Consider the following 15,981-nt stretch of genomic DNA (forward strand, 5'->3'; position numbering starts at 1 on the left):
TAAGATGTCAGGAAGTTAAGATGTCAGGAAGTTAAGATGTCAGGAAGTTAAGATGTCAGGAAGTAAATAATCATCTCAATGAAGGAAGCCCGATGATAAACTCGATCACGAATATCTTCGTATCAACAATCATCTACCCTATCTGCCGATGCCTCTGAACGCCATCCCTCCTGCATGAATCCCAGCACAAAGAGATATGTGGCCAATTAATTCCACTACATTACAACTAGACCTGACTATGCAATTGGCGCTCCTAGGTTCTCCATTTCCTGGACATACCGAGACCAGTTCTCGATTGTCGAGGCATAGAAGTCCACATGTGCATCTGCAAACGCACCGAACTGCGTTTTAAACTCAATCCTCTTAATTCGCTCAAAGTCCTGCACTTCTCTCACGACTTCCTCATCGAAGGCCTCTGTCGTCTTCTTTGCTTCCTCGACCCCAGTCGTCAGTTCTTCAATCCGAACTTCGATTCTACGGAGTCGTTCTCTCCTCGATTGCTCGTGATCTACACCTCGTAAATCTTCGACTTTGCGGGCAAGGAAACCGCTTGCACCAATGTGTGCACCTGCGCCATGTGATGAGGCTAACACATCTCTGTCTGATGTTGACTTCGTGAGGTACTCTGTGAGCTGCTCAAAGTCGAGCTGCTTCTGTTCTCGTGCTTTCAAGAGATTCTTGACTGCTGAGCTGTAGGCTTGCATATCTCTTAGACTCCCGAGGTAGTCCTGGTCCGTATGCTCCTTCAGGTTCCTCATCGCCAAAGAAGTATCTTCCACACTAGCGGCGAAGGCGTGTACCGATTGTTCAACCCCAGGTTCCAGATTGATAAGCTTCTGAAACTGCTCCGCGAGGTCTTTGTAATCTGTTTCCAGATCTCCTTCTCGTCGGGCTACCCGTGCAATAATCTTCTCAACATGGCCTAAATCTTCATCAAGCTTATCTGATTTCTCTCGAACTTCAATGAATCGTTTATCTGGCTTGTGAACCTTTGTAAAAGCGTTGATGAACGTATCTGTGAAGTTGTCGAAGACCCCAGTCGCACCTTGATCCGCTCCAGAGTTTCCTCGTTGTGGCCGAGATCTCATGGTTGCATTCCAGTCCGAACTTTCGAGGAATATGATAAGAAGAGCGCTCCTCCGAAGTACGGGATGAAGAGTTAGGCGGGCGAGGAATCGGTGTAAAGAGTTGGCTCGACGAGAAGTGAAATCAGGACCAAATCGGTCACCCCGGACATACTCCATCTTGTGCTTGTCTGGTAGGGGCGGCACTGCACATGCTGGATACTCTTTGGACAACGTCTTGTATAAGAACACAAAGTCTGTAAACCGTCTGCGCACGGAGGTCGTCGGCTTCTGGAAGGAAGGGAATGTAGTCTAATATGGTCAGCACTGATTGCTTGATGAACCAGGCAACAAACATTTGTAGTAACCAAATATGAAACATAGGCATCTTTGGTGCCCTCGTTTTCCTTGAGTGGATTTGTGACTGTGCATTCTAGTACTCCTTCTCCGACACCAGCCAAATCCAATGCATCTGCATTCGATCCTAGTTGACCACCAACAGCCGCATATTGCTTGCCATTTGTATTTCCCGGACCTTCATCTTCGGAGACACCTCTTGGACTAGCGATTGAGGAAGCTGGACCCTGTGCTGCAGGATTATTCTGCCACGAGACGTTGTCAAAGTCGTCGTGGTCCATCTCGGAGCTACCTGCGCGGGGCAATCGGGTGGTTGGGAAGGGACCAGATTCGGTGGTGTTGAGACGATGGATTTTTCTGGAGTTTGCGAATCTTACGTATGAGCCATCAAAGGTACAATTCAGGCCTTTGAATTAAACAAAGTTGCAGCGGTGATGTGGTGAGAAGCTTAAGCTCGCGCCGCTCGTTCGTCATTGAGGCACAAGGAACAAGGCGCTAGGCGACAAGGCTTCCGCATCGGCGAATTGTTTGTCCAAGCACCGCAAGATAACAACAATCACATGGTCCCAGAGTAAGACGAGGTTCATCTGATGGGAATGGCTCAATGAGGTGATTCTTTTACAATGCTGGCAATCTAAGGCACAGCGATTTTCTAGTGGGGGTTCTCTATAATTTGTTTCCATCCGTCCATTTATCCTCATGCATGACCGTATCCCAAATGCTATACAATTCGACAAAGGAAACAAAGTGAATAGACTGGCTGAGTTTAAGCTGACTTCTCTTTCGCAGCAGCCTCTTGCTTCTGCACCTCGGCTCCCTCTTTCTCTGCAGCAACTGCCTCGCTGACTTGGTCCTTCTCGGCCTCGTTCGATGCTGCTTGGAGCCTTCGCTCCTCTTTCTCATCAATGTCTTCGTCATCACGAGGAGTGGCTCGGCCAGAAGCTTTGTTCTCCTCATCTTGTTCGTTCTCTTCCTCGATGAGCTCTTGTTGCTCCTTGAGAACCTCAAGACGTTGCTTGTTGGTGGCTGCACCCTCAGCATTGTGAACTTCGAGTTCAATCTCGTGGAACAGCTCTTCGGGAATGGATGACAGAACACCAGTCAAGGCATCAATCTGGGTATGGAATTCGGACTCGGCCTTTCCTTGAGCATACATGAATGCATTGCTCAATACAAGAAGGGTGGATGGCACGCCATGCTTGAGTCGTAAATCCAACCATGCAGTCAGATCATCACGTAGGCGACCAGGAGATACGCCATGGGTTCTGAGACCACGGCTCTGACAGGCAACCTGGAGTTCCGGTACTGACAAGCTATCAACTCCCTCGAAGCTGATTGCGCGATCATCTCTCTTAATTTGTCTCATACGGTGACGAATCTGGTATCGAAGCATCATGTCCGTTCCGAAAGTGTTCAGGTTCATGTATCTGCACATGCCGACAAGTTGAGGTCTGGAAAGATTGTCCAAAGTTAAATCATCCTTGAAGATCTTGCAAACGTTGATAACCTCTTGAGGGCTAGGAGTCTCTCCTGAAGCTCGAACTTTACGGAAGAATTGAGCAAATTCTTCTTTCTGAGCATTTGCTGGGCTTAATGGCAGTCCAGTCTCTTTGAGAGTGTTGCGGAGAAAGTTGCTGACATCCTTACGGGTAGCTCGGAGGCTGCTGGCCTTCTTGTCCTTGGACATTTGACCTTCATATGTGCTGGGAAGCATGTTTGGGAACAGCTTCAACGCAACAGGGAGAAGAAGTTCGGCGAAAGGGACCAGGACGAATACGGAGAACGGGACTAATCGTGCAATATCCTGGACCGTTCTCTGAAGTTGTCTGTGCTCTCTTCGGCTGAGCTCGTAGCCGGCTGCCATCTTCACAGCTAGACGTGTACTGATCCGAACCTCTGTAGCTAACAACTTCGTTCCGTCCCAATAATGTGCAGCCTCTTTCTTGATCTTTTGCATAAGAGTCAATTTCTTCTCTTCCTTTTTAGCTTCCTTCTTCTCCGCTGCAGTTTTCGCACCAGCCAATTCTGACAAAGTCAAAGCCTCTGTAGCATCGGTCTTTGGTACAGCAGTGGCGATATCTGATGGCACAGGCTCAATCTCATGCTTCTCGGCTTGTGTAGCAGCTGCCTTCGACGGCGCATTGCTGGAGATCTTGACATCCTTCAGTGGCTTCTTTGCTTCCTCTGCATTAAATCCTGGAGGTGGTCCACCCGGGGGACCTCCTGAAGTATGGGTATCCGTCGAAACTCCTCGGCGGGGAATTAATATGGCCAATGCAGGAATGTGAGAAGGGAGTTGTCGAGCATTGCGACGAAGGTATGCAGTGTACGCGGAGGAAGGACCGGATCGAGGATATGCGCGAGCTAGAACAAGATCATATTAGAAGGATTCATCATTCACATTCAAGAGTGATGGCCTACCTCCGCTCAAAAGAGAAGTTTGCGATGCATGTCGGATAATTCTTGAAGAGGCGCTCATCGTTGAAGGCTACGTCTCGTCAACAAGACGCTCGGGCAATCAATGTCAAAGATGCAACAATGTTCGTGGGTGCTTCTGGTTCTTTGGATGGTGATGATATTTAAAGAATGAACATCGTCGAGATGGAATTCTCAAAGGGATGGCTTACAGAGCCAATATGGATCACGGTGCATTTTCTTGCCAATGAACTCAGCCAGTTTCCACACGGAGTTTAGCTTAAGTAAGCAGAATATGCCGAAATGGTTCACGTGATACTGGAATTTGGAGGAGAAAAACCGATTTGCAAGTCCGTAATGGCTACAATGTCCCAAGCAGATTAGAGCAATGTACATGACCCATCTCGAGTCCATACTTGTCTCTTCCCATCCATCCGAACTCTCCCATCATGTCCAATACCCCTTCCCACCCACGTTCAGGAACGCTGACAAGGGCCCACTATGGCCTCGGCGATCCTCAACACCTGAAATTTTTGGTCTGGGGAAAGCCAAGCGACTCTCAACCAGTTCGGGCTCCCGGCGTTATCAACTTGCTTCCCCGCTTACGAATTGCAAGCTCTCTCGAAATCGCACCACAACACCACCGCCATAATTTCTTTTCCTTTTCTCTCTCATTGACTCAACCTTGTATCACCACGTCTTTCAGCTTGTCATTCACTATGGACATATCTTAGCACCTCGTTGAATAGCTTTGCCTACAAAGAGCCAGCCTGCCAGGCGCAGGCGCATCATTCGCGCGAGTCCTAGAGCTCCGGACATAGGGATAGAGATAGACTGCATACAACCTCCGCTTGCCCTGCATCATTACTCTCCATTTTGCATCCAGAACGGACCATGAGACTCTCAAGAGCAGCGCGTATTATCTTGGTTGGGGCTCCTGGAGTTGGAAAGGGCACGCAAGCGGAACGTTTGCTCCAACGATTTCCCCAACTCAGCGCAATCAGCTCCGGAGACCTCCTGCGAGACAATGTCAAAAATCAGACCCCACTCGGTACACATCCTCATCTCCAGCCTGTTATATAAGTACTGACATCATCGTAGGTATCAAAGCCGAAAGTGCAATCAAGTCCGGCGCCTTGGTGCCGGATGCTATGATACTCAGACTCATCCTCCACGAACTCAAGACCCGTGGTTGGCTTTCTGCCCCTGCAGGCACCTCACCTCTGACTCTATCCTCTACATCAGCCTCTGCTTCTATGCAAGATTACGATACCGATTCCTTCGTCGAACAACCATCTCTTGCTTCCTATCCCACTCCTCCACAAACGTCTGATGATCCTTCGGCATCATTCATCCTCGATGGCTTCCCACGAACAGCTGGCCAAGCTACACAGCTAGACAACCTCATACCCATCAACCTCGTTGTCTCGTTGAGAACTCCTTTCGAGGTCATCTTAGAGCGGATAGCTGGGAGATGGATTCACGCACCGTCAGGCCGAATCTACAACACTACCTTCAATGCACCAAAGGTTCCAGGCAAGGATGATATCACGGGCGAACCCTTGACCAAGCGATCAGACGACGACGAAGAGACATGGAAGCATAGACTGAAGAAGTTCGAGGAGACTAGTGAGCCTCTTCTTGAACATTATTCTCGGAAGGGCGTCTTGTGGGAGGTCTCTGGGAACAGCAGTGATGAAATTAGCCCCAAGCTGTATGCTGAGTTTGAGCGAAGATTCGCTGCTAGCAACTAGAGGGTGTCAGGGTTGTGAAGACCAGTGCTGGGTTGCTGTTCAGCAAGGCGTTGATTTTGGACTTGGACTTTTGGATGGTGATTGTATGATAATGTAAGCTTTTGGGCAATAGAGTCCATACTTAGCAGAGCTTTATGAGCAGACCTAATAAACTTTGGCGCTGAGGATACGCAACTTCATGACTTCACATGGCTATCAACGTCGAATCTTATCAAAGAGATTTAAGCTTTCATATATCGTGGAAAGCAGTTTATTGACAGCTCTCCACCGTCTTTCCTCCTCCACCTGGAGCCATGACTTATCCTGAAAATCAATTTGTAGCTCGTCAATTATATATGTGGAACGAAGATCTATCTACATCCAGCTCAAAGTGAGTCAATGGTTGGATTTCCACGGTTGATGACATCGTTATGAATCATTCCGAAGTGTTTGAAACACAAATCACTTGATACAAGTATATAGAAAATAAAAACGGATCTAAGAGGTCCGATAAGAATCCCATATCGCATCCGATGATCAAAAGAGGAAGGTTACAGTGACGATTGCACCGAAAGCAACAACCAAAATATCGTGCGTGCGTTTCATCTTTAATTCATCCATAACTTCTAGTGGCGTCAAGCACATCGCTCTTGAACAAATCTCTCGATTAAATTACGACTTGGGAAGGTCGAGAGAAGAAGATATCTCCAAGATGGAGAAGAGTGGGATCGATGTCTCAAATCAGACCCCACGGCGGGGTCTCAGAACGCCCACTCGTATGCACATCAGCCTTCTCCTCAGCCTCGCATTTCTGTCTTGGATCGTGTATCAACGATATCCAACCGAGGTGCAGTATGGACATCAATACGGCCATGTTGTGAAGTTCACCGACGCTGAGAGACCGGCCGAGGAATTCGCTTGGACCAAGGTGAGTATTGTCGGCACTGAACAGGATCGTGAGATTGATGGTGCTTTAAGATTACTCCCACAAAACATCTCGAGTATACACCATGTTACGGGAAGTTCGAGTGTGCACGTCTCGATGTCCCAATGGACTACAATTCCACTGCCTCGGATGCATCCCGAGTGGCGGTGGCTATTATTCGATATCCTGCCCCGGTCCCTCTGATCCATCCTCAATATGGAGGACCGATTCTTCTGAATCCAGGTAAGAATCACCTGAGAGATAGTCAATTGCATACTAAACATAAGTCTAGGAGGGCCAGGTGGCTCAGGAGTTAACCTCGCACTTTCATGGGCCGAAACAATCTCAAAGATTGTCAATCCTCCTCTCAACAGCTCAGCTTATGGGAGTACAGACGCCAAATTCTTTGATATCGTATCGTGGGATCCCCGAGGAGTCAATAACACTACACCACATGTTGAATGCTTTCCTGATAACTTCTCACATGATGTGTTTAAGCTTCAGATGGAGTCTGAGGGGTTTGGCTCAATTGAAGCGAAATCCAATATGTGGGCAAGATCTAACGCTTTGAGCTCTGGATGCTCGGAAAATGCATCTGAGATCATACACCACATGAATACTGCCACTGTGGTAGCTGACATGGTGGAAATCATTGAAAGACATGGCGAGTGGAGAAGCAAGCAGACTGAGATCTGGGTTGATACTCCAAGTTGGAAGCAATCGACTGCCGAACTTCATTGTGACCATCCTTTTGCAAGGAAACCAATCCTGGAAAGAACTCGGTATCGAAAGGGAGAAGAGAAGCTTCAATACTGGGGCTTTTCATATGGCACCCTTCTTGGAGCTACCTTCTCAGCACTCCAACCCCATCGTGTTGGAAGAGTTATCATTGACGGGGTGTGCGATTCTACAGACTACTACAAGACAGGCTGGCTCAGCAATCTTCGCGACACAGACAAGATTATGGACAAGTTCTATTCTTACTGCAGCACTGGCGGCAATGAGAAATGTCCCTTGAACACAGGCAGTCTATCTCCAGAAGAAATCCAAGCCGTGGTAGAGAATATAGTATCAAGCGTCAAAGACGACCCAATTTCGGTCCCAGGAACAGCTAGTAGAGGACCTGATATCATCACCTACTCCGATGTCATGAACCTCATCAAAGACGTCGTTTACACACCCTTGAAACTGTTCCCCATCCAAGCCACACTTCTAACAGACGTGGCCTACGGAAACGGCTCCGCATTCGCCGACTACAAAGCCAAACATCACGAACCAAGCTGTCCTCTGAACAATTGCGAGAAAGGAGCTCAGCCTTGCGTGGTACCTACCGAGCGAGTGGGTGTAGGAATACTATGCTCAGACGGCGAAAGTATCCAAGACTGGACGAAGAAAGACTGGTTCGACAGGGTGGAGACCCTCGTTGGGCAAAGTAAATGGATGGGTGAGTACTGGAGTAGTATCACCATGAACTGTGCATCGTGGAAAGGAAGGCCGAAGTGGAGCGTCAAGCCGGAGGATATTACTGGGAACACATCACACCCTATTCTCTTGATTGGGAATACCCTGGATCCGGTAACGCCGCTTTACAAGTCAGTCTTCCCAATGTCTATGCCTCAAGCTTGACTGAGAGCTAACACATATCAGTGCATTTCTAATGCAAAAGAAGTTCCCCGGCTCCGGAGTCTTGACTCAAGACTCGGAAGGCGTATGTCTCTCGCTCCCCACGTGAATACACCTAACTAATAACCCCCACAGCATTGCACCCTCGCCTCGCCTTCCCTATGCACCGTCAAAGCGATCAGAAACTACTTTCAGACAGGCGCTCTGCCGGCCCCAGGAACGGTCTGCCAACCAGAGGAACTACCCTTACTTGGGAAAGTGAGCAGAGATATCTCGACGCTTAGCGAGGTTGATAGAGAGTTGTTGCGTATTATTGAGGGTATTAAGGATTTAGATGGACCTCGGTTTTTCTAGATTTGAGTCTTTCTATGCTTCCCCGCCTCAAAACAATAGGTCAATGTAGGACCAGGCGAGCAGGGAACAGCATTGCAATAGGATGTTGAAGCAATTACATGCGAAGAGTGGATATATACTGTATTCTCATCGAATACACAATGGGAGTTAAGTCCCTACCATAGCATAGCACAATAACTCCAAACCATAAACAAACGCTTGTCCCCAACCCATCTTCCCACACCAATATAAAACTCCAGGTATATATTTAAACGCCATCCCATTCCCAAACATTGTCTCACCACCACTGCCCCATCCCACCCAGCGTCGGACCCCTCGCCCCATCCGGCGCCGCTTGATCCTGCTCCATCAGATAATCCCTCACCATCTCGTCCCAGCCCTCCCAAGAAACATCTGCCATATCCTCTACATCCAGATCCACGATGCCCGCTCCGATGCCTGGGAAATAAGGATTGAAGCCCGGCATGTTTCCGTTATTGCCATTATTAGCATTCTCATCCATAACCCAAGGTTGCATGGGCTGGAAATCCGTGATCAGATTATCCATACCGGTATCCGTGCCGCCTACAACTTGGGGAGGCATTATGGGAGCGGGGGCCTCGGCGGTGCTGTACATTGGTGCGTTGGACATTGGATCATTGAGCCCTTCTAGGACGTTCCCATTACTCATATCCGCCGCCGCGGTGGTATGTTGATTTTCTCGCTCGAGCAATCTATCTCGGGCGATATTGCCGGGACAGGGACTAGGTCTCGAATACGCTTCCGGTGGAGGCCGCATATACATCCTCGGGATGCCGAGACCGTTGTTATCCGTATCGTTGTTCGCGCTCTGGATATTCTCTTCTCGCTTCCGCATTGCTTTGGCGAGGAGCCTTCGCATCGGTTGCCAGAGCATGCCGGTCTTGGTGTGCGTCATGGTGTTGGCGGCGCCGTTCCATTCGGTGAAGACGAGGTCGATGATCCGCCATGCGCGCTCGACGATCGTGGAGTTGGGGCGGATGCACAGTTCGCCGAGGATGTAGGCTATGGCGTGCCATTGGATGTAGGTGTGGAAGAGCCAGCCCCATTGCTTGGTGCTGGCTTCGGATTCGAGGACGCGGCTGTATTCGATGATTTCGATTGAGGCCATGAATAGCCTATCTCGGATGTCTTGGGATAAGCTGTTTAGCTTTCCGGGATGGGTTAAGGGGTGGTAGATGATGAGGGACATTTTGGCAATGATCAATCTTGCGACTGTTGCGGCGACCCAGTAAAGTGGTCCTGCGTCTTCGCAATATTGGAGGTAAGTCTTCTCGAGGTGATCAGCCACTTCGCGAACCAGACGTTCTTTGTCTTCGATCGTAAGGATTTTCCCAGATAACCGACATGGAGTCTGTCCCGGAGGGGTGTAGGTGATTTTACGAGTGAGATTACATATTTCATATCGAATGAGGCAAAATGTCATTTCTGAGACTCCTTGTCTAGGTTGTGGCGGATCTGTTGCATCTGGGTCGAGGTCATCATCATTGATGTTTGAAGGATATTCTGTGTCGAAAGAGTAGTCGAGGATGGAAGGATCTGAGCCATGGTCTTCTGAAGCACGAGTGTCTAGAATGCAGACTTGCTGTATGTCGAGTTAGCATCATACTCAATTTCTAGCATAAAAAAATGCAAACGAAACATCCACCATCTAGACCCTACATTATCAAGATCCTTTTCATCACAAGGTAAAAACTATTGAAATGAAAAAGATTTGTACTTACCCACCACAATCTCCGCCTCATTTCAGTATCAAATGGCGATAATCGAAATTTCGTCCCATCTCTGTGTAGCCCGAGCGATTGCGATATTCGAAGTGCCAAGCCAGTCAAAGACCAGACGAAGCGGGTATCATCATGTCTGCGAACACAGACTAAGAACAGCACAAAAGCTTGGACCGTAACAATCTCATTCGTGTTGAGAAACCCAGCTCTAGCCAAAGCTTGTTCAACTCCAAATCGATATTGTTTGAGCAGGGTTTCCTTTCGAATCCCAAAATTGGTCATAACCTAGAAATTATTAGCGGGGTGTTCGCAGAAAGGGATCAAGCCTACTTACCTCATTAGCGTTCATAGATGTAATTGTGGCAAAATATATAGAAAACATTAAAGCTTCAGTACTTCTACTCAAGCTGTCAAGATTGTTTTGCACTTCCTTGATGACTTTATTCATCGTTGGAGTATGCATAATCTTGACCAAAGGCTGGACATTTTCCAAAAACGTCTGCCAGTAAAATGGAATCTGGGAAGGTAGCGGATGTAGACTCTTTAGGTCTACATCACTGCTATTGTATCCCATAATAAAGCTTTGGTGATCCGGCTCCGTCACAACGTTCGAAGGAGCAGCTGGTGCATCCGAATCCGAGTCGAATTCCTGGTAATGAAGCATATCCCGTATCTCATCTACTTCTTCGGAAATCGAGGCCCAGAATGGAGATGCGACATATCGACTCTTCCCTTCATCCAAAACCAGTCTGCCAACACCTCTCTCTACTTCCTCCGGGCCGTAGGCACTTTTGGGAGGTCCAGCACCAAGCTTCCAAGACCTCGCTATCCATGTCCTCCGGTTCCCACTGCCCTCGTCCATTCCGACCACTCGCACAGTATTGCTTTTGTGATTTGATGCATTTTCAGACTCGTTATCTTTTTGCACAGAAGACGAGTTATCGCTCGACGGAGAATGCTTCACGGCTTCGACCTCGACCTGTCCACTAAGCTCCTCCACCACACCTTCCAATCTTCTCAATCTCTTCAAAAGCTCTGCTTCCCGCTCACTAACAACCTTTCCGCCCTGTCTCGGCCTTCTAGGAGCGCGACCTGGCGCTGGAAACACACATGGTGAGCCAGCCTTGGTGCAATTCGAGCATGGGTTCTGCTTGTCGCATTTGACCTTCCTTCGGCGACAGGTAACGCAGGATCGAGCATTCAGGCCATGAGGTGAGCTATGAGAAGCTTTCCGCTCGAGCGAAGTTTGTACTGGAGAGACGTTCGGTGCGTGGTTCGAGTCGCTGGGCGCAGAAGGCGTCGACTCCATTGATGCCGGCGCCGCGGCATTGGATTGCGTGGGTGAAAACATGATTGAAGCGCTGTTCTCCTCGACTTTTGCCGTCAAGAATCATTCATGAATAGATTTAAATGTCGCGTAACTGCGGATAGTTATCACATAGAGAAGAACACAAACACGTAAAAAAAATACTACTAAGGCAGAGGCACAGGAGGGGCATCAAGACTTGTTACGTCGGTGCTTGATTGGTCTGTTCCGTCCGCTATACAGCGCGATTAAAGACCTTCAATAGCCTTGTGGTGGTCGGTGGTCGGTGAAGAGTCATCCATCCCTGGAAAGTCTACAGGGATAATGTGTGGAATCTAGCGGTGGGAGGATTACTAAGACTCGGGGCCGAAGCATCTTGACAACGTTCACTTGTCTTTATCACAAGAGAGAAATTTACGTCAAAGAGGCGCCCATCTAACAACGGCACCCCATTGACTTGTTTATACCAAAAAGTTCTCTATATCTTTAAACTCATAGACAACACTTTTCAGACCCCCTTTCATGATGAGCTTTGCGTGCTGAAGCCATCCTATAAGAGTTTGCGGCTCGGCAAGCAAGATGAGGCCTCCGAGGTTGGCCGGCTGTTCTGAAATATTACTGAACATCAGCCTTGGTGGCACAGCTCCATTCATAGCCCTGTCTTGAACTTCATGCCGAGTGGATTTAGGTATTGTGGCACAAGGCTGACGTGGCGACTGTCACCTATTGCACAGCCTTCCAGCCTCAAGTGACATTCAGTCACATGCTACTTTCGGCTCCCTCAGGTGCTTCTGAACTGGATCTGAACCTTTCAAGATGTGCTTGTACATTGAGCAGAGGGTACTTTATCTCTAAACTCTAGCTTCCAGACCAAGTAGCCTAGTGTGGGCTACACATCATGTCCCGCTTCAGAACAAGTTCAACCTATGTCTCCACTACTAAAATTTGCTAACTGAGCCTTCGATATCTCTTTCCTCATCAACTAATGGATCCTTGTAATGCTTTCCGCAACTGCTTTTGGCTGTTATTATTCTATTGCATTGCGGTACTACCTAAAATGCGTCCTCATTCGGGTTGATCATGAGCAAAAACATCATAGCTTCTCACGCAGAACGCCATGAAAAGAAGTTTCGATGGCCGTAGCTCAGAAGCGTTGTTAGTCGTCCATGTTCAAGAAGTAACCAGACATTACGCTCATGTGACACAGCTCTCTGAATGTCCAGAAACTTCTGGGACATGGGAAGACCCTCAAGACTTGGAGATAAGGAATAACATCAATATGTAGAGAGTTGATGAAGCGCGTGATCTATCAAACAAGCAATCATGCAGCATGATTAAAATTATTGGAAAAGTTTGCCGATTTCATTTTTATGGTTTGGGATCACTCTTGTTAAAGGTGAACAGGTGAAGTTGGTCTCGAAATAAATTCTCGGAAGCGCCGCCTGTTCCATCAACCTCAACCCCACAACTCCACAAACACACCAATAAAACAATCGACCAAGATCGCAGCATCGCAACAATTGAAACCACCAGATATCTTGAAATCATGGTCGGGCCAAATTCAACGAGAGCCGCAACTCGACTTGCTGCGGCGGCGGCAGGAGCATCAACTTCGAATTCCAACGATCGCAACAACGCCCCTCCCGCGCCGAAACTAGCAAAGCCCCTGAGACCTACCCTTACACCAAAGGAAAAGAACAGACTCGAGAGAAAGAAGAGGGAGGCTCGCAAGAAGGAATTGCGAGAATTTAAGGCCCGAAAACAAAGAGAGCTGGAGGAAGAAGCCATCCGCGCGAGAAATATCGGCCGACCACTTCTTCCCCTCAAGCACGGCTATCCTCAATACTCCGTCAAAGCTTCATTCCGCAGCCCGAACCCGAAGAGTAGCTTTGCTGGACACATCAACAACAACAATATGAAGGAAGCACAAAGACTCTTCCAGGTCCGTCTACGATATGGCAGATTCAATGGTCACTTCGTGGTCTACGTTGAGCCTAAGAAGGAATGCCAAATCGGCAGTCCTCGTATCATGAGGCTGTGCGAAGAAGCTGTCGAGTTCTTGAAATTCTGGGACTCGAGACAGAGCGTGATGACCAGCAGTGTCAGCCTCAAGGATCACTTCTTTGCTTGGAAACCCGATCATAAGACCACGCAAAGCTCTATTTACCGCTATAATCTCGACGATGTCGATCTCGATGAAGTTTACAAGCAAGCTGTACTGAACCGTCCTCCAAATCCTCAGCCAGCCGAGAAGAGTTCACGGAGCAAGAGTCACAATCATAAAGGCCCCGTTGACATGGATGAGATCGATTCAACTTCAGTTCTGGGTAGATTGAACAAGCCTGCTCGTGTCAAAAAGCGAAGACGACCCAAGAAAAAGGCCAAGGCAGCTACGCGAGGTGGTGAAGATAGGACAGACGCCGAGTCGACTTTGGGACCTGTTGATGTTGGAGATGCTACGCAGGATCAGGTAGAGAACGAAGATTTGGTTCAGGATACAAATGGTCTCGACGCCGATGAGAATATTGATCCAAACCTAGATACCGTTCATGATCAGCCCATCGACGCCCAAAGTACCGGCGACTCCAACAAGCCAGCTCCAATCGACGACGAGAATGAGTCTCTCACAGAAGAAGAAATGACCGCAAGAAGAAAATCCCAGAATGCTTACTACCGGGGACTTCTCGCCGAAGTGAACGCGAAGAAAAAGCAAGAGAAGGCCTTCTGGGACGATTTCCACGGGAAGGAGCGTAAGCGAGAACCAGAAGACGCTGGACAAGATCCCAACTCCCAATTCATTTCCAGAAAGCGTGCGAAAAACAAGGATGGCTATCATAATGGCCTTCCTTGGAAACAGCCTAAGGACAAGGATAAACCTCAAAAGCGAGATCGAGTCCACGTGCATGATTGTAGAGATCATGCTCCCCACGGTCTTTGTGGTGCTCCTGCTTCAGCCTCTCCCGCTCTCGTTCCGGCTAGTCTCCACAACATCGAAGAAAATCAAGATCCTCCCAGACAGCAACATCCAACAGGAGAGCATAATTCACGAAAGCGAAACTTCAATGCATTCGAAGACCGCGAGGAGGGCGAGATATACGACGACCCCGTCCCCTCTTCGACCAACGCACCTTCAAGAGATGAGTGGCCGGTATCAAGAAAGCGAAGACGTGATGAATCTGAGGGTGATCGCAACAATGATTGGAATTTCGATTCGTACTACGATTATGGCCAGCCTGGATTCCTTTCCGCGTCTTTCATTCCGAGAAAGAGGGCTAGAAACTTTTAGGGTGGTTTGAGGAAAGTGGGGCATGCGAGAATGAGCTTTGTTTTACGTTTTGCGTTTACTTTCGTTTTGATTTGCTTTTAGTCGTTCTCTGGAACTTCTCACTGGGAGTTTAGTTTATCAAGAACAGAAACAACGAGGTGTGAAAGGATGTTGTTATATTGGAGGCTCCGAGGAAAACTACTTGTAGAGTTTGGCTGGCGGTACGGGTGGATCGAGAAATAGACATGGAGAGTCGGAAAGGGTGCATGCGACATATAAGCTACATGCACTAAAGTAGAGAGATAAATGAGAACCAAGAATATCATCTAGCTGTCATAATGTTACATCGGCAAATATTGTGCTCGAAACAAGGATACTAGGAGACGACGACCTTACGAGATGTCTAGTGTTGCAGTACTAGATTTTTTCAGTATTTTCTCCGTCTCTTTTCTTTCCGTCACCAAAATTTCCATACCGAGAGATATCTCCGTCAAAAAACCCCTCCGAAGAATCGCGACCTGCAATAACCAACTATTTTCTTCTATTTTGTATTATCACGTGGAGAAATTAAAGTAACGTCTATCCCTGCCTGCCGAGACGCACCGTGTGACGAGACAAATTATAGGTACTTCGAGTTCAAGTGACTTCAAATCTGTGAACACATTAAAAATTCTCTCCACTTTCATTTCAGTTGTATTGTATACCTCTCCCAAACACTCCTTATCGGTCAGCTCCGAAAATTTCTATCGCGTCGTCGCCGTCCCCTTGGATTTACAGAGAGCCTTCTTTTATACTATGATAGGACCTCTCGACGTGTGACACCACTATTAAGCTTTTTTCACTATTTAAACATATGCAACGATTAAATATGGATATCCGAGTTCTATGATAATGCTAGAAAGCTATTGTTAGTCTTGTGGCGGCCGGGGCGCGCTATGTCATACGACGTCGCCACACGGACTGATACTTACTCCAATTAAGCGAGCAAGGATTCTGGCTAGTAACGGTGTGGTTATAGTAATCCCGGTACATTTATATATAATAAAATCTGTGGCTGCTCAACGTGTGGCTGCGCGTACCTTACTGTACCAGAAAATTCCTGCTTTGATATTATATCCTCCGATTAAGTTAAAGCAAAAAGTGGTCTTGTGTGCAACCAACAACATCGGCCATTCACTTTCTTAGGGAAATGTTTCC

The 15,981-nt window shown here is 47.9% G+C and overlaps 6 protein-coding genes across 6 annotated transcripts; 3 read left to right on the forward strand and 3 right to left on the reverse strand.

The window, feature by feature from the left end:
* Nucleotides 1-22: 22 nt before the first annotated feature.
* Nucleotides 23-1,885, reverse strand: LY89DRAFT_703593 (uncharacterized protein). The gene is made up of 2 exons (XM_018217331.1): nt 1,421-1,885; nt 23-1,376 (listed from the first exon to the last, which is right to left on the reverse strand). The coding sequence occupies exons 1-2, from the start codon at nt 1,700-1,702 to the stop codon at nt 237-239; spliced, it is 1,422 nt and encodes a 473-aa protein (XP_018078966.1). The 5' UTR covers nt 1,703-1,885; the 3' UTR covers nt 23-236.
* A 128-nt stretch (nt 1,886-2,013) lies between these two features.
* On the reverse strand, nt 2,014-4,180 carry LY89DRAFT_605354 (LETM1-domain-containing protein). Its single transcript, XM_018210389.1, has 2 exons — nt 3,843-4,180; nt 2,014-3,785 (listed from the first exon to the last, which is right to left on the reverse strand). The coding sequence occupies exons 1-2, from the start codon at nt 3,898-3,900 to the stop codon at nt 2,188-2,190; spliced, it is 1,656 nt and encodes a 551-aa protein (XP_018078967.1). The 5' UTR covers nt 3,901-4,180; the 3' UTR covers nt 2,014-2,187.
* A 470-nt stretch (nt 4,181-4,650) lies between these two features.
* LY89DRAFT_25412 (adenylate kinase) lies at nt 4,651-5,773 on the forward strand. The gene is made up of 2 exons (XM_018206227.1): nt 4,651-4,887; nt 4,938-5,773. Exons 1-2 carry the CDS (start codon nt 4,731-4,733, stop codon nt 5,588-5,590), a joined length of 810 nt encoding a protein of 269 aa, XP_018078968.1. The 5' UTR covers nt 4,651-4,730; the 3' UTR covers nt 5,591-5,773.
* A 396-nt stretch (nt 5,774-6,169) lies between these two features.
* Nucleotides 6,170-8,663, forward strand: LY89DRAFT_634822 (uncharacterized protein). The gene is made up of 5 exons (XM_018211410.1): nt 6,170-6,497; nt 6,548-6,737; nt 6,787-8,086; nt 8,142-8,202; nt 8,253-8,663. Exons 1-5 carry the CDS (start codon nt 6,282-6,284, stop codon nt 8,469-8,471), a joined length of 1,986 nt encoding a protein of 661 aa, XP_018078969.1. The 5' UTR covers nt 6,170-6,281; the 3' UTR covers nt 8,472-8,663.
* Nucleotides 8,468-11,791, reverse strand: LY89DRAFT_605365 (uncharacterized protein). Its single transcript, XM_018210390.1, has 3 exons — nt 10,548-11,791; nt 10,214-10,498; nt 8,468-10,074 (listed from the first exon to the last, which is right to left on the reverse strand). The coding sequence occupies exons 1-3, from the start codon at nt 11,562-11,564 to the stop codon at nt 8,749-8,751; spliced, it is 2,628 nt and encodes an 875-aa protein (XP_018078970.1). The 5' UTR covers nt 11,565-11,791; the 3' UTR covers nt 8,468-8,748.
* A 1,274-nt stretch (nt 11,792-13,065) lies between these two features.
* LY89DRAFT_663338 (uncharacterized protein) lies at nt 13,066-14,805 on the forward strand (the record flags this gene model as incomplete). The annotated part of the gene is made up of 1 exon (XM_018212698.1): nt 13,066-14,805. The coding sequence occupies one exon, from the start codon at nt 13,066-13,068 to the stop codon at nt 14,803-14,805; it is 1,740 nt and encodes a 579-aa protein (XP_018078971.1).
* Between the last annotated feature and the right edge of the window lie 1,176 nt (nt 14,806-15,981).

This window comes from Mollisia scopiformis, assembly GCF_001500285.1.
Source record: "Mollisia scopiformis unplaced genomic scaffold LY89scaffold_1, whole genome shotgun sequence".
NCBI lineage: Eukaryota > Fungi > Ascomycota > Leotiomycetes > Helotiales > Mollisiaceae > Mollisia > Mollisia scopiformis.

What these genes read in the sequence shown, in the direction of transcription:
- LY89DRAFT_605365 (XM_018210390.1), bottom strand. Translation starts at nt 11,564, where the DNA reads ATGTTTTCACCCACGCAATCCAATGCCGCGGCGCCGGCATCAATGGAG. An exon ending in CATCTATGAACGCTAATGAG is followed by an intron (nt 10,499 to 10,547) that starts GTAAGTAGGCTT and finishes AATAATTTCTAG; the next exon opens with GTTATGACCAATTTTGGGAT. An exon ending in TGAGGCGGAGATTGTGGTGG is followed by an intron (nt 10,075 to 10,213) that starts GTAAGTACAAAT and finishes CTCGACATACAG; the next exon opens with CAAGTCTGCATTCTAGACAC.
- LY89DRAFT_605354 (XM_018210389.1), bottom strand. Translation starts at nt 3,900, where the DNA reads ATGAGCGCCTCTTCAAGAATTATCCGACATGCATCGCAAACTTCTCTT. An exon ending in AACTTCTCTTTTGAGCGGAG is followed by an intron (nt 3,786 to 3,842) that starts GTAGGCCATCAC and finishes ATCTTGTTCTAG; the next exon opens with CTCGCGCATATCCTCGATCC.
- LY89DRAFT_634822 (XM_018211410.1), top strand. Translation starts at nt 6,282, where the DNA reads ATGGAGAAGAGTGGGATCGATGTCTCAAATCAGACCCCACGGCGGGGT. An exon ending in ACCGATTCTTCTGAATCCAG is followed by an intron (nt 6,738 to 6,786) that starts GTAAGAATCACC and finishes ACATAAGTCTAG; the next exon opens with GAGGGCCAGGTGGCTCAGGA. An exon ending in CCGGTAACGCCGCTTTACAA is followed by an intron (nt 8,087 to 8,141) that starts GTCAGTCTTCCC and finishes AACACATATCAG; the next exon opens with TGCATTTCTAATGCAAAAGA.
- LY89DRAFT_703593 (XM_018217331.1), bottom strand. Translation starts at nt 1,702, where the DNA reads ATGGACCACGACGACTTTGACAACGTCTCGTGGCAGAATAATCCTGCA. An exon ending in CATATTTGGTTACTACAAAT is followed by an intron (nt 1,377 to 1,420) that starts GTTTGTTGCCTG and finishes TGACCATATTAG; the next exon opens with ACTACATTCCCTTCCTTCCA.
- LY89DRAFT_25412 (XM_018206227.1), top strand. Translation starts at nt 4,731, where the DNA reads ATGAGACTCTCAAGAGCAGCGCGTATTATCTTGGTTGGGGCTCCTGGA. An exon ending in CAAAAATCAGACCCCACTCG is followed by an intron (nt 4,888 to 4,937) that starts GTACACATCCTC and finishes ACATCATCGTAG; the next exon opens with GTATCAAAGCCGAAAGTGCA.